General features: G+C 36.2%; 1 protein-coding gene across 1 annotated transcript; it reads left to right on the top strand.

Moving 5' to 3' along the window:
- Positions 1–278: 278 nt before the first annotated feature.
- Positions 279–7912, top strand: LOC132556732 (general transcription factor IIE subunit 1-like). The gene is made up of 5 exons (XM_060221174.1): positions 279–367; positions 3634–4336; positions 4889–5120; positions 5540–5753; positions 6777–7912. The coding sequence occupies exons 2-5, from the start codon at positions 3690–3692 to the stop codon at positions 6944–6946; spliced, it is 1263 nt and encodes a 420-aa protein (XP_060077157.1). The 5' UTR covers positions 279–367; positions 3634–3689; the 3' UTR covers positions 6947–7912.
- The last annotated feature ends 7764 nt before the right edge of the window (positions 7913–15676 follow it).

Below are 15676 nucleotides of genomic sequence, written 5' to 3'. Positions count from 1 at the left end.
GAATACGCCACCCTACTTCCCTTCTTTTCTACGGCAGATAATCTAATATAATCATTCATCCTTGGCGTCCTTTAGTTCATAAATACTGTAGTGTTTTACCCTTGATAATCTGTATACATGGCCACATATTTACGAGGTATGATTATTTACCGGAATCTCTTTTCATGTCCGTATCTAGTCTTGTGAATTTAGAATGTCATTTTTAACATCCGGTTGCAAGCGCGGTATCACGACCGTAAATAAGCGTGTAATATTACTGTGATATGTTACATACACAGTATATCGTATAACCGTACGAAGCTGTATGGGTTATACTAGTCGTACGGAAGAAGTATACTCCGTGTACCAAAAGGACTGGAAAGGAGAGGTAATGACTAACGTGTTATTAACATTTGACGAGCACAGTGGTTTTCTCCACAAGTACATGTACCTGATCGTGTTTTCTCAGTTATATATGTATCATCCCTGGATAGGCGTGAAGGAAATAATTGAGTTTGTACTCTATTTACTGTACTATTATAAATAGAACTGTGATCACATATTGTTCTAAAAATACGTTTGCAAAGCGTGAAACTTGTAACAAACACCGTGTGAAGTCGACACAATAGCGCCAAATTATAACTTCACTGACCATGGCCAGTTGCCTGTTATGTTATAGCAGTAAGAACATATTCCACACATCTAAGATCACTGTCACGCACTACAGTGGATGTCTTGCCAATTGCAATACATGTACAATCTAACATTTTCATATCGTGTATATTCGAAGCATTTGCACCTTAAACAACACTTCATCTTTTGACACATTTAACCTAAATCTCTAATAAAAAAAAACATGAAACAAAACAACAAATTTTTATTTTACTACAATTGTGAATTTAAGCCAGTTTGATAGATATCAAAAGGTTATAAAAATATATACGAAGTCTTAAAGTAAAAAATGGTAATCACAAACAACATTATCAGTGAGTTCTTGAAGAATTTGCATTGTATGTACTCTGTATATAGCCCTGACTAAACAACATGTTTACAAAAATTAACCTATGATAGGCCTGTGTATTGTCAACCAATATGAAAAACCAAACACAGCATTTTCATTTCCTCCACCTTTACTTTGAATTTAAAACAAACTTTTAAATACAAAGTTTTAATTACCTAACAAGTGTTGTAATTGTAGCAAGGTCGGGATTGAAGGTTTTCTTCAACAACCAACCAGACCAGATGATGCCATCCCATATTTGTGTTTTTCACAGTACATGCATAGCTCTAGGAATTCACCGTGTATGGCATGATAAAGTAATGTTAGATGAGAAAACACATATTTACAGTTCCAGCAATCAAACATAAGAAAGGTTAGGTGGGAAAAGGAAGATAGAATTGAACATCGCATGTCACAGGTCAAGTGGTCAGTCAGTGTCCAGCACATGTACAATATATAACCAACAATAGTATGTCTATTCCTGGCCTACTATATGTATACATTTCACAAAACGAAAGTAACCGACGCTTATGTGAATGAACATGAATAAAAGACATAAATATAATAACTAAAACCACATGTATTACAAGGTGCCACATGATTATTGGATCATGATCATCATCTCAAAAATTGAAAATTACTCAGTGATTTGTGCAACATCTCATAAGCAATGTTAGTAGGTTTTCTTCTGGAATATTACTAGTGTACAATGGGTATATTGTGATATTGTTCTGCTGTATCTTATCAAATCAGAAAATTTGATGACATTGATCTGTATCGCAATATCATTACACCACTACTTATTGAATGTCCTGAGGAAATAATCTTATTTAAGAAGTATTAAAAACCTACTCGAATATTACCAGAATTTGAGCGACTACCCTACCATTGAAATAGTCTGACAGACTACATGTAAGTACCTTCACTTAGAGGAAGCAAAAATTACCATCTGCTTCAACAAACTTTATCCAAGCAAAGAACAAGTTATATACTGTAATGTTTTAATGATCTACCAAATGTTGAATTTCCCATGTATTCATTATTCAAGTTACGTTGTCTTAAGCAAGGTGACAATTACTTCAGTTATACTATTTTGTAAATAATACTAGCACTATGGTCTGTATCTGAATACTAAAAGCTCTATAACCTGGGCAAGTTATCCCCCCTTAACCACAACTCACAAAAATATAATTGTGCAAGATTGTTTCAAATTGTGTATATCGCCATTTGTGGACCCAATTGTTTTTAGGTTCAATGATCCTAAATATTTGTATATTAATGACAATGATCCTGTTGAAGCATGCATATGTAAAAGGTGTTACTGTGGGAAGAAACTGAATTATCAAAGGAGAATGCACTAGGTTAGGCAGGTGGCCCGATGTCATATATCAGGATAATTTTGTACTAAGCAATTTTTATGAAAATGCCCAGCCCTTTAAATACTCTAGAATGGACATAAATTAGATACATACCTGTGTAAATCCTAACATCAGCTGGAGATCTAACAGACCAGTCATACTAGATAAGAAGTGTACGTACTGACTAGTATTTGTTCATTATAGGAGTATTCATGAGTAGAAAGAGTTGAGGTGCATTTAAGTATATCAGATGTATAGAAGTATAACTCTGCATTTACAATAAAAAGGAAAAAAAACATAGAAATTTTCTGATTTTGCGCTTTTTTGCAATTTAAAAGTGTCGCTTGAATTAGCAAAAATTAGATATGTACATTATTTTCATGTCTGATGGCAAATCAATTGACTCCTGGTTACTTATGAAAAGTGAAAATCTAGAGTTAACGCTGCTTAACCTGACCACCAGTAATTAACACTGCACTAAAAAACCATCAGTCTTGGTCTTTTTTTTGGTGACAATTCAACAAGAAATATCACAACACTTTTGTCTGATTAAGTATTTTTAAGAGAATTAGTAACTACAAATTAACCTGGTGGTCAAGGAGAGGTAACTCTTATGAAAGTGGAATTAAAATTCTGCTATCAGCTTCTGCTGTAGTTGATATTTTCAGCTTATACTGGTGAGCATTATTTTCATTCAGCTGTGTACACTAATATTATTTTCATGTTATATTCAGTCGTTAGAAAATAAGGTCTATATTTTTGTAAAAAGGTACCTGATCAAGAGCAATCACTTAGAATATGATTTAAAATGCCGTTTTGTTGTGTAATTGAATTTCCCTTTTCAAATTTTATTGAAATTCCTAATTTAGTTTTTTAATTTCACTTATAGCTCATCATCAAGTGCCCCACCGGACCTGGGGAGGAGTGGGTAGGGGAAAATAGTTTTTTGCACTATCTGTTTGTCTCTCTGCAATCTTGTTAAGGCTCAATCTCTTACATTGCCGATATCTGGAACTTGATGAGGCAATGTATCTTGCTTTGTATCAAAAGCAGATCACTTTATTTCATACACTTCTTGTCAATGGAACTTCATACTTGAAGTATGGATTCACTTTGGTAAGGCAGTTTGTTGGTAGGGGACTTTTATTTACCAAATTGTCTTGTTGATATTAGACAATTTTATCACATTGTATCTAGATAGACAAATTTCCATGTATATAGATATAGACCTAACCATTAAAAATTTGCACCACAATATATATAATTGAAATTCTATGGATTTTTTTCTCATTTTAGATGGCAGAACCATGATAAAGTAATGAATTAAAGGTATCAGTTCAAGGAATTCCATCATGAATGAGCCAGACATTTTAACAGAGGTCCCGGAGACATTGAAGCGTTTGGCTAGGTTGATAGCAAGAGGCTTCTACAGTATGGAACATGCCATAGTTATAGACTTACTGGTACGCAACCCATGTATGAAGGAGGACGATATAGCAGAATTGCTAAAGTTTGACCGGAAACATTTACGATCACTACTTAATACACTGAAGAATGAAAAAATTGTTAAAATGAGGATGAAAGTTGAAACAGATGCAGAAGGTAAAAGTACAAGACATAATTATTACTTCATTGGCTACCAGGTGTTTGTAAATGTAGTCAAATACAAACTTGATCATGTGCGACGCAAAATTGAAATGGAGGAGAGGGACAATACAAGTAGAGCATCATTTAAATGCCCTTCTTGTTGTAAATCATACACAGACTTGGAGGCAGATCAGCTCTTTGATTTCATGAGCCAGACATTTAGATGTACCTTTTGTGAGTGTGAGGTGGAAGAAGATGAAAGTGCTATGCCAAAGAAAGATGCTAGGACTTTGTTAGCTAAGTTTAATGAACAGATTCAGTCAGTATTTGACTTGTTGAAGGAATGTGATGATATTAAGCTGGCACCTGAGTTAATGGAACCTGAACCAACTGATATCAGACATCTAAAAAGGTAAGGTGATAAGCCATGTAAACTGCAACAGTGTTGATATGTTTTATACATGATAAAATGTGTATCTATTATTTATATCTTGAATAAGATCCATCCCATGTTAACTCAACTTTATGTGGTATGGCAGACAATACACATCATGATATATTGTATGTCCTAATTTCTGTTGACAGTTGAGAAGAGGGTGACTTTGTTTAAAAGTGCTGAATATCCTATATATATGCATATAAAATATGAATAATATTCATGGAGGAAACAGTGATGTCTTGTTTTCTTCGAAATGAGGGTCTACTAATAGTTTTAGTTCATCTACCATCAAGAACACAAGGGCCATGAACAGCTTAACAATGCATGCCTAATTCCCATACTTAACCCTGCTCTCTTTCAAAGTCAGTTACATTTGGAGAAACAAAACCACTTTGTTCTCACAGCAGAAAAATAACTTTTTTGTACAATTGTAATATGTTCTCCAGTTAGAGATATCCTTTTAAATTGGTATTGAGTATTTTTTTTTATTGATTATCTGTTTTCAATTAATCTTGTTTTTGTCAGTCATGGTACCAGCAAGCCATCCGGTAACAAAGAGAGTGAATCAAGGATTTGGTCTGGAGATGCCACACGAGGGACAGGTTTTGGATATACTGACATGGAAAGCAATGTCACCATCACTATGGATACTGAGGAGGAGGCACAGAAACGGGACAAACAGAAAATCAAGGATCGTCCTGAATGGATGGTGAAGAGTACAGTACAAACTACTGCTTCAAATGACGTTGTGGATATGGTAAATACAAGCTGCTTCCCAAATATTCACAGCCTAATTCAGAGAACTTTTCTTCTTATAAATTGATAGTTGTACAAAGAAAAAGCAATAGATAAAAATGGTCATTACAACTATGGAGGTTCATTCTACATCAGTGCCATATAAGAAACACTCAAGTTTTTCAGTTTTCTTTTACTTGTTGAAGTTATCAACTAGAAAAGTGTATACATGTACAAATGTAATGAACATTAACGTTGTGCCATCTTTCACCCAGAAAATAAATTTTGCAATGTATTATATGATTTTACATTAAGCAAAGAAGGGATGGAATTGAGGAACTTTTTTGAAAAAATTCGCTTCACTGAAACCATTTACATATATATTACTTTTATAACATTAAATGTCATATTTTACTAACTCTTTGATTGACTCGTTAACAGCCAGACAGAATGGATGTGGCTGGGCCATCTGGAGTGGAACTTCCTAAATACCCAAATACTAACGAAATAGAGACCTTGTTAATCATTCACGAGAAGAAAAAAAGTGGTCCCCCTTTACCTGGGACTTCAGGGCTCCAAGGGGCTGACAGTGACAGTTCAAGTAGTGACTCAGAAGATGAGAGGACAAGGAAACAAAAGCCAACAGCTGCAGCAGGTAATACAAGGACAAAGTCACCAGTACTGGTAATACAATGTTAAGACTAGGACTACCACATTTATGTGGTCCTTGGCTAATATATGTGACCTATCAAATTTTACGTAGTCCAATCGCTGTCAGGTGGTAACAAATCATTTCAGACTTTCTAGTAAAATTATTGACATGGTCTCTACGATGAGGAAAATACAAATCAGTACAATTCCTACCAAAAAATGATGTAATTTTTCTATCACATTGATTCAGACATGTTGCCGATTAAAAATTCTGAAAGAGAAATTGAAAAGAAATTGTAAAGTAGCGTCAGTTGATGTAGGATATTGTCCGCGTTTTGATCATAAAATAACTAAAGTCTTATTAACGTTCAAACTACACATTATGTTTAAATAGTGATTAGAGTTATTATCTAAGCTTTATTTCAGTGAAATCACAAGTATTCTCTGAAAATATTTACACTCCGAATGTTAAATGATGTAAACAGTGAAAAAGAAATAGAGGTAAATACCCGGTACCAAAACCTTACAGTAAACAGAAGGGTTACTTCAACATTAATGTCTTGATGGAGTAGACTTTCTGCATATGTGTTACTTCTATACTAGCTTCATTATCTATGATAATAAACGTCTGTGATAATCAATGTTTATATCAAAGGCCTGATATTTGCTTTAGCAATAATGTGAGTGGGTGAGTCAGAGAACATTTAAACTAGTACATGTGTCACTGTACCACCATGAAAGTGCATTACAGCTAATTATCTTATTTGGCTTTATTTGTCCAACTGTTATGAGTGTCTTGCTGTATCTGAACTCAGAATCCAATGAAGTTATTTGATTTAATCATAATTGTGAAAAATGATAATTCATTTAAATCACTTTAGCTTGTGGCCCTCATCTAAGTGTGCAAGGGCAAAACTGTTGGAAGAAACCAGGGAATTCTTGAAATAAAAACACTTTGTAGGATCACTAGATTCAGTACACAAAGACATTAGGAAGACAACAAATGTCACTTTACTCTCTGTTTCAGTTGAGGAGATGGAGAGTGAGGAGGAAGATTCCATCCCAATGGTCCACGTTGCTGGTGAGCCTGTTCCATATCATGAGGTCACTGACGATATGGTGGCCAAGATGTCTTCTGCAGAGAAGGAGGAATACATTAGACTAGGAAGAGAGATGTACCAGGACATGTATGAATGATGGCTTGGGTCAGTCTAGGATAGACATGTATGATGTATGAGCGATGTTTGGGCTCAGTCTAGGATAGAGCATATATTAGTGATGAATATGTTTGTCGAGGATTGGCCATAAATGAAAAATGTCTGTTTTCAATCAAGAATTGGACATGTATGAGTGATGCCTGTTTTCATTCTAGGATAGCATATGTATGATATATGAGTGATGCCTGTTTTTAGTCTAGGATAGCACATGTATGATGTATGAGTGATGTCTGTTTTCAGTCTAGGATAGCACATGTATGATGTATGAGTGATGTCTGTTTTCAGTCTAGGATAGCATATGTATGATATATGAGTGATGTCTATTTTCAGTCTAGGAAAGGACATGTTTGAGTGATGTCTGTTTTCAGTTTAGGATAGCATATGTATGGTGTATAAGTTTAGTTTCAACATATTTTATTTATTTCATACGTGTCATAATTGTACATCATTATTACAAATATAAATAGGATTCAGAAAAAAGTATAACAATACTTATGTAAATCTGTCTCCTAATATAGAGTGACAAGCAGATGACAACATAATACTTGTAGCTAAGCATTGATAACATAATAATAAAATGGTGTATAAGTGATGTCTTCTTCATTCTAGGATGAGATGTGTATGGTGTAGTAATGATGCCTGTTTTCAGTCTAGGATGAGATGTGTATGATGTAGTAATGATGCCTGTTTTCAGTCTAGGAAAGGACATGAATGATGTATGAGTGATGCCTGTTTTCAGTCTAGGATGAGATGTGTATGGTGTAGTAATGATGCCTGTTTTCAGTCTAGGAAAGGACATGAATGATGTATGAGTGATGCCTGTTTTCAGTCTAGGATGAGATGTGTATGATGTAGTAATGATGCCTGTTTTCAGTCTAGGAAAGGACATGAATGATGTATGAGTGATGTCTGTTTTCAGTCTAGGATGAGATGTGTATGATGTATGTGTGATGTCTGTTTTCAGTCTAGGAAAGGACATGAATGATGTATGAGTGATGCCTGTTTTCATTCTAGGATGAGATGTGTATGATGTATGTGTGATGTCTGTTTTCAGTCTAGGAAAGGACATGAATGATGTATGAGTGATGTCTGTTTTCAGTCTAGGATGAGATGTGTATGATGTATGTGTGATGTCTGTTTTCAGTCTAGGATGAGATGTGTATGATGTAGTAATGATGCCTGTTTTCAGTCTAGGAAAGGACATGAATGATGTATGAGTGATGTCTGTTTTCAGTCTAGGATGAGATGATTATGTATGTGTGATGTCTGTTTTCATGTATGTGTATGTGTGATGTCTGTTTTCAGTCTAGGATGTGATGTGTATGATGTATGTGTGATGTCTGTTTTCAGTCTAGGATGTGATGTGTATGATGTATGTGTGATGTCTGTTTTCAGTCTAGGATGAGATGTGTATGATGTATGTGTGATGTCTGTTTTCAGTCTAGGATGTGATGTGTATGATGTATGTGTGATGTCTGTTTTCAGTCTAGGATAAGATGTGTATGATGTATGTGTGATGTCTGTTTTCAGTCTAGGATAGGACATTTATGATGTTTTGGAACATTTTCTTCAGGCAGGCAATGTCAATTTAATAGAAGTTCTTGTAAAACAACCAGTAGAAGATTAGAGTTTGACGTTTCGATGACTACACAGTCACCTTCATCAGACAAATGATTAGTGTGGAGCATACTAGCAATGACATAGGTAGTGTATGAGATGGTAAGGAATCAACCAACTTTTTTTCGGTTGTCCTAAAATACTGTTTACACTAAGATCAAAGATCAAAAAGATGGTAAACAGCTTATAGACCAGAAAATACACAAGATCATAACAATTTACTGTAGGCTTGTACACTATGTACGCCAGCTAGTACGCTCCACATGGGTAATTTGTCTGATGAAGATGACCATGTAGTCATCAAAATGTTAAACTCTTAATTTTTGACTGGTTGTGTTATAAGAACTTCTATTCTACATGTATGACGTATTAGTGGTGTCTGGGGCCAGTCTAGGATAAGGCATGTAAGAGTTATGGTGGATATGTTCTGTCTAGGATTGGACATGAATGAAAGATGTCTGGGGCCAGTCTAGGATAGGGCATGTAAGAGTGATGGTGGATATGTTCTGTCTAGGATTGGACATGAATGAAAGATGTCTGGGGCCAGTCTAGGATAGGGCATGTAAGAGTGATGGTGGATATGTTCTGTCTAGGATTGGACATGAATGAAAGATGTCTGGGGCCAGTCTAGGATAAGGCATGTAAAAGTGATGGTGGATATGTTCTGTCTAGGATTGGACATGAATGAAAGATGTCTGGGGCCAGTCTAGGATAGGGCATGTAAGAGTGATGGCTGTGGTCAACATAGGATAGGCCATGTAAGAGTGATGGTCGATATGTTCTGTCTAGGATTGAACATGAATGAAAGATGTCTGGGGTCAGTCAAGGCAAGGACATCTATGAGTGATGGTGAATATGTTCTGTCTAGGATTGGACATGAATGAAAGATGTCTGGGGTCAGTCGAGGATAGGGCATCTATGAGTGATAGCTGTGGTCAGTCTAACTGGGAAACATCATGAATAATTGATGGCTGTGGTCAGTCTAACTGGGAAACATGAATAATTGATGGCTGTGGTCAGTCTAACTGGGAAACATCATTAATAATTGATGGCTGTGGTCAGTCTAACTGGGAAACATCATTGATAATTGATGGCTGTGGTCAGTCTAACTGGGAAACATCATGAATAATTGATGGCTGTGGTCAGTCTAACTGGGAAACATGAATAATTGATGGCTGTGGTCAGTCTAGCTGGGAAACATCATGAATAATTGATGGCTGTGGTCAGTCTAACTGGGAAACATGAATAATTGATGGCTGTGGTCAGTCTAACTGGGAAACATCATGAATAATTGATGGCTGTGGTCAGTCTAACTGGGAAACATCATGAATAATTGATGGCTATGGTCAATCTAGCTGGGATCGGACATGTATGGTGAGTGATGGCTGTGGTCAGTCTAGCTGAGAAACAATATGATTAATTTATTGCTGTGGTCAGTCTTGCTGGAATAGGACATATATAAGTAATGGCTCTGATCAATCTAGCAGGGATCGGCATGTGTGAGTGATGGCAGTGATCAGTCAAGATGTGGACATGTATAAATCATATCTAAGACCAGTTGAGAATAGTTACATCATTAAGCCATCATGATTATTTATAGAAATCAATTAAACAATGACAATAATTAGCCATGAGTGTCAGTTACCTTAACATGAATAAATGCTAAAAGTGTAAAAGATTAATGTCAAAATTACTATTAGTTCTGATATATGGTACATGATGTTGATGTCAAGTTTTCAATGGAAATGAGTGCTTGATTAGTCAGATTTTTATAAATGTATATGGTGCTGTGATAACTTACAGACATCACATTGTGGAGAAAATAGTGTAACGGCTATGCCGTTGTGTTACAGACAGCTACTATGAATTTTTTGTACTTGTTTCTTAATAATTTTGATAAATAGTGGTAAATAAAAATGAGTTACCCTAGTGCAGTTTATTTTGATTTCATGCTCACATGATCAGGGGGACCAGTGACATTAATTCTGGAGTAAATCATCTGCCATTACATCCAACTGTCTGTCAGTTGTCTGTTGTACATGCTTTTAATGGATTCTTTCGAAGAACCAAGTTGTGTAGGGTAATGATTTCTAGGATGAAGCCTTACAGAGTTTGAGAAAAAAATTCTTACTCAAGGTCGTATGGGTCAAATTAAAACACTGAAAAACTCAGAATCAGGATATTTGCAGAAAAAAGCTGCTGGGAAGAAGCCTGACATAGGTTACAAGTCTGGGTCCCCATTGACCACAGGAATGGGGCAGGGTAAGGAAAATTCAGCAATTTCAAATTGCCGGACGTCCATCAGTAAACAAATTTCTTGTCACTATTTCAAAGTACTGAATTGATCTTTCTCAATTTTCACATGTAGGTTTCCCGTGGTGTGTAGTTGTGCCCGCTTGATTTCGGGACTAATCAGAAAATTTAAGTGGCGGAGAGACGGCCATATTGGATTTCTTTTCAATGAAGATTGTTATCCTATTTCTTGAGAACAATTGCATAGATCTTATTCAAATTTCATGTGTAGGTTCCCCGTGATCCCAAGGTGTACCCGTTAGATTTTAGAACTTATCCGAAAAACAAAATGGCCGACAGGCGTCCATCTTAGAATTCGCCCAGTGAAGTTTGTTCTGGGTTTTTCTTAGGAATTACTGAATAGATGTCTCACATGTTTCATGCTTAGGTTCCCCTTGGTCCCGAGTTGCTTCCATTTGATTTTGGGCCTGATCAGAAAAAAACGAAATGGCTTCTAGGTGACCATCTTGGAATTAGCAGTTGAAAGATTATTATCACTATTTCTGCAAAGGATTAGTGTTAAAATTTCTCATCATTAATAGCAGAGAAGAGAAAAGAATTAAATAGATCGAACGTTCAAAGAACAAGCAATGATCAAATAATGGTGGGCACCAAGATCCCTCTGAAATCTCTTGGTCTTTTACATCTGTTGAAATTTGTTCGAGTACATACTTGGGTGAATCGGGCCATAGGCTAGACCCGCTTTCAGCAGAGGGATGGATTCCTAAGAAAGGAGGACTTTTTGTTCTACGATAAGGCCAAAAAGCCAATACGATGATGGTTCTGTATGAATATTGATCTACATCTAGATTGTGATATTGCATTCCTAGAGAAAGAGATTGGAAGGGAATTATTTCCACACATGAACTTATTGCTGGATATATACCGCGGGTGATATTCCACTAGTATGTGAAATGTTTATTAAAGTGGCTGACGGAAACAGGTGATTACACATAAAGTGGTATTATGAAGAACTTTTCCTGATCCGTGAACGGGAAGTGACCCAACGATATGACGGATAAAATAATTGAATCTAAATTAATGATTCTCGGAAATATTCTTTGTTGTCAGCACAATAGCAGCATTGTGTGAGCATATCTATTTTTCGATTTCCTTGAAACACTACAATTTCCACGTGTCATGCGGTTGCTTTAAAACAAATGAGTACTCCAGAAAACTAAAGAAATCTTTGTTACATTTACTCTATTTTAATTCTTGTAATATCCTGATGGTGTCTACATCTTACGGACGGATGTCGTTACTTTGATATCGAAGGAGCATAGCTGTCTCAACGCAGAAAAATCATGCGTGTGTACACCATGATATATCCAGATTTAATATTGAGCGTACATCCGTGATCAAATTGAAAATAAGTGATATGTGAAAATTACATGTATCTAAGAAAATGTTAAAATTACATTGAAACAATAAGAAAACATCCGAAATGTCATTATTAATGATAATGTAATACTCACTTGCTTGCTTACTTACTTGCATACTTACTTAGTCTTACAAAGTTGTTACTGAACTCGGAGCTTTAGGTCTCAATGTTCAGCTCCAATCCCGGGCGTTAATCATTAGTCGATCATAGTCACTTCTGGTCGGTATGACGGTATTCTCTGTATCGAGCCTAACTCTGTCATGGATATCAAAAAGTTACAGAAAAAATAAGCTCGTATCCTGGTACGTAATTGTCGTGAAATTGACACTCACGGAGATCTTTAAGGTGTCACCATACTAAAATGACATAAATTGGACATGGGACATGGCACAATATCGATGATAACATATACAGACAGTGGCGCTGTCTGAATTTCATATATTATGAAGGTCTATTGACTATTATTTGGTGTTATCCTGTAAGGACCATAGTTAAGGATTTCTTTTAATTCACTGTTCAGCTGCATCCTAAAGCCCAAACCTGTAAAAATATTCTTGGCTTTTTGTTTTGATAAAACCTTGAATATTCTTTTCGCAATATTTGTTGGGCTACATCACAGGAACCTATCACTTAAATACATTTATCGTGATTCTAGGCAATTTTGTTGATCAGAAGAAGTTGTTTTAATACATTTGACCTATGTGACCTGAAATATGGGTCAAGTTCTATTTCTTTGTCGGATTTTATCCCAGAAAACCTACATCCCAAATACGGATTCATTTGGTTTATCAGAAGATATCGTGAAAGTGTTTAAATAAATTTTACCACGTGACCTTGAAGTGAGTCAAGGTAATTCATTTTCGCAGAGTTGTATGTGTTTCCTCCCATGAACCTACCAGACAACAATGATTATTCCTGTTGACAACTGATAGTGGTTTGTAACCAGTCACTTTAATCTCAAACCAGTTGATATTGGACGGATGGACAGATGATTGACGCCTAACAGCATGGGTTTACTTGACCCTCAGGGCCAGGTGAGTGGAAACGTCAGTTTCATTTTTCACTACACTTAAATGTACGATATAGATGTAGCTTCTGTTGCTGAAGGTTCGTAACCATGTTTAGGTAGACAACACGTCCTTAGCATTCTGTGTTACTTTTGCGCTGTTATTTCTTTACAATTTGCTTACTATGTGTTTATTTAAACAAAACGCCATCCATCCTCTACTTGAACCACTCTCAGAAACAAGAAACTTCATTATCGCCTTTGTGAAGTAATTGATTATTCCATATAAATCATTATCGTGGTTAAATCAAAACTTTGCACTTAGTTGGTTTTATTCGACATTAGATGACGTGGAGGTCGATTTCAAATGTGACACCACTAGTAACGGGCAGGACAATCGTTTACGAGGTAGACGACAATGCAGGGTCGTCGCGAGGTACTCGTAAACCGGTGAATAATTCGAGGAGAGAAGTTTAATTCATTGTTCAAGGAAATGGAAAACTTCCGGTCTGCCACGCAGCAGTTCGCAAAACGCTTCTTTCATCGCCTGCACGCGCCCTGCGCCTTCCGTTACTGTGTTGCAGGAAAAAACATAAGACATTTCCGTTACGCCTTCCGACGATGAATTCATGGTTCAGCTATACTTGCCGTCGGAACAAAATGGGTTCAGTGTAGGGACGCAGCGCTTTCATTTGGTATGAAGGCTTTCAACCTGTTGCGGACTGTTTGGACTGACAAGCCGGTGCCTTTACAACGAATCGTCTGCGTAGCGTCAGCTGTTTTCCTTTGTATTCGTGACAAGCGATGCTTAATGGTTAATAGCAAAAGTCCTAAGAATCCCAGAAACATGCGTTCGTTTATGAAATTCAAACGAAATACAAGTTATAGTTGTGTGAACCTCGATCGAGGAGCTTGAATGATTTTGGAAACCGTTGAATTTGAACAAAATAATATTGCTCATTTTTTATATATAGCAAAAACGTCGTTTCGTTTTCAATCATTCACTTGTAATGCCAGGAAAGCACGCTAACCTTTCTGTTCATAGTATTATTTATAACGAGACAGTGCATGCAGAAACGAAAGGGGAAATGTAATGTATATTTGTTGTATTTACTGGGCTGACAACATTTTAATGGAATCTGTCTGCGGGGCAACCAGAACATTTTTCGTTCGGTAATAGGTTTAAGGTCATTTGTAATTGTATTAATATAATGAATTACCTTCTCTAACCTCACGCTTTCTCTCATATCACAGCTTCAAAGCTTCTTTTTCTCCGTCCGCATTCTTTTCTAGTTTCTCTTCTTATCTGCATAACTTCTGCATACGTGTAGAAAAAAGAAGGAAATATTCCAGGTGTTCGACGTAATTTCCAAGGATTCTCGGGAAATAAGTGCACAAGTTGTCAGAACTTATAGATAATATGTTTATATCAAGCCAACAATTATAGAAAGATCGCAAAAAAATGTACGGTAGTATGTACATTATTTGAAAAAATATGTATTTTCAGGAAAGATCATTCAGATGCTAATTTCAGTGTAGATTTGATGCGAAAAAGCAAACCGTAGATCTTTCAAGCTTTTCATCGCTAAAATTAAAGTACAACAACAGGTAGACAGTCCAACAAAGCGGCAGCTCATAATTACCAGTAAGGGAAAACGGTGTTAGGACGAACATTGTGAACAAATAAAACTGATGCTAAACACGTTGCAATTCGTTATTGTTGAATAACAAGAGTTTTATTGACCCACAAGAATAGGAAAACAAAGACACGATAGACACTTCTACATCAACCGTATATCTCGACCTTTTCCTACAACGAAATCAATATGGACAGCCATCCACCAAGCTTTATGATAAATGTGATGATCTCTATTTCCCAATTGTGTATTTTGCATCTCTGGATAGCAACATGCCAGCATCCCCAATCTATGGTGTTTACATGTCGCGTGTGATTCGATATTCAAGGGCCAGTCCCCGTTATGATTCTCTTGCAAGAAGTCGTCAACTGACGGGCAAACTCGTGGCACAGAACATTATGGGCTAATTTCACGTTCGTTATAGTGATTACATTAAGAAATATTGTATGTGTGCGATATGTAACTGGATGTGTTTAATGTTCGTTAGTTTGTCTATTCAGGTCCCTGGTCTATTTGTCCCTTTGTTGCTGCCTTATTCTTTTTAGTTTGACAACGTGATATTACTTGCTTGGATTGACCGTCGTTTACAAGGAATTCTTCCGGAACACATTATCCTATATTCTTTGTACCTTTTTCAAGAGTCTCCGTGTAAATCTTTCTTTTATTCATATTTTGCCCTAGTTTTTCTTGAATTTGAGCTATTCATTATGATTTTATTGACATATTTGTATTTTCGTGTTGCTTTTTGACATGCCAAATTGTTTTATCAAAGCTCCG

Source organism: Ylistrum balloti, unplaced genomic scaffold, assembly GCF_031769215.1.
Source record: "Ylistrum balloti isolate Yb309-2 unplaced genomic scaffold, AGI_CSIRO_Ybal_v1 Utg370586, whole genome shotgun sequence".
NCBI lineage: Eukaryota > Metazoa > Mollusca > Bivalvia > Pectinida > Pectinidae > Ylistrum > Ylistrum balloti.
The sequence above is the reverse complement of the archived record's forward strand: the minus strand, read 5'-3'. Positions and strand labels throughout refer to the sequence as shown.

Bases quoted from the DNA above. Each gene is read 5' to 3' on its own strand.
- LOC132556732 (XM_060221174.1), top strand. From the start codon at position 3,690: ATGAATGAGCCAGACATTTTAACAGAGGTCCCGGAGACATTGAAGCGT. The intron at 4,337-4,888 runs GTAAGGTGATAA...TGTTTTTGTCAG, and splicing joins GATATCAGACATCTAAAAAG to TCATGGTACCAGCAAGCCAT. The intron at 5,121-5,539 runs GTAAATACAAGC...ACTCGTTAACAG, and splicing joins CAAATGACGTTGTGGATATG to CCAGACAGAATGGATGTGGC.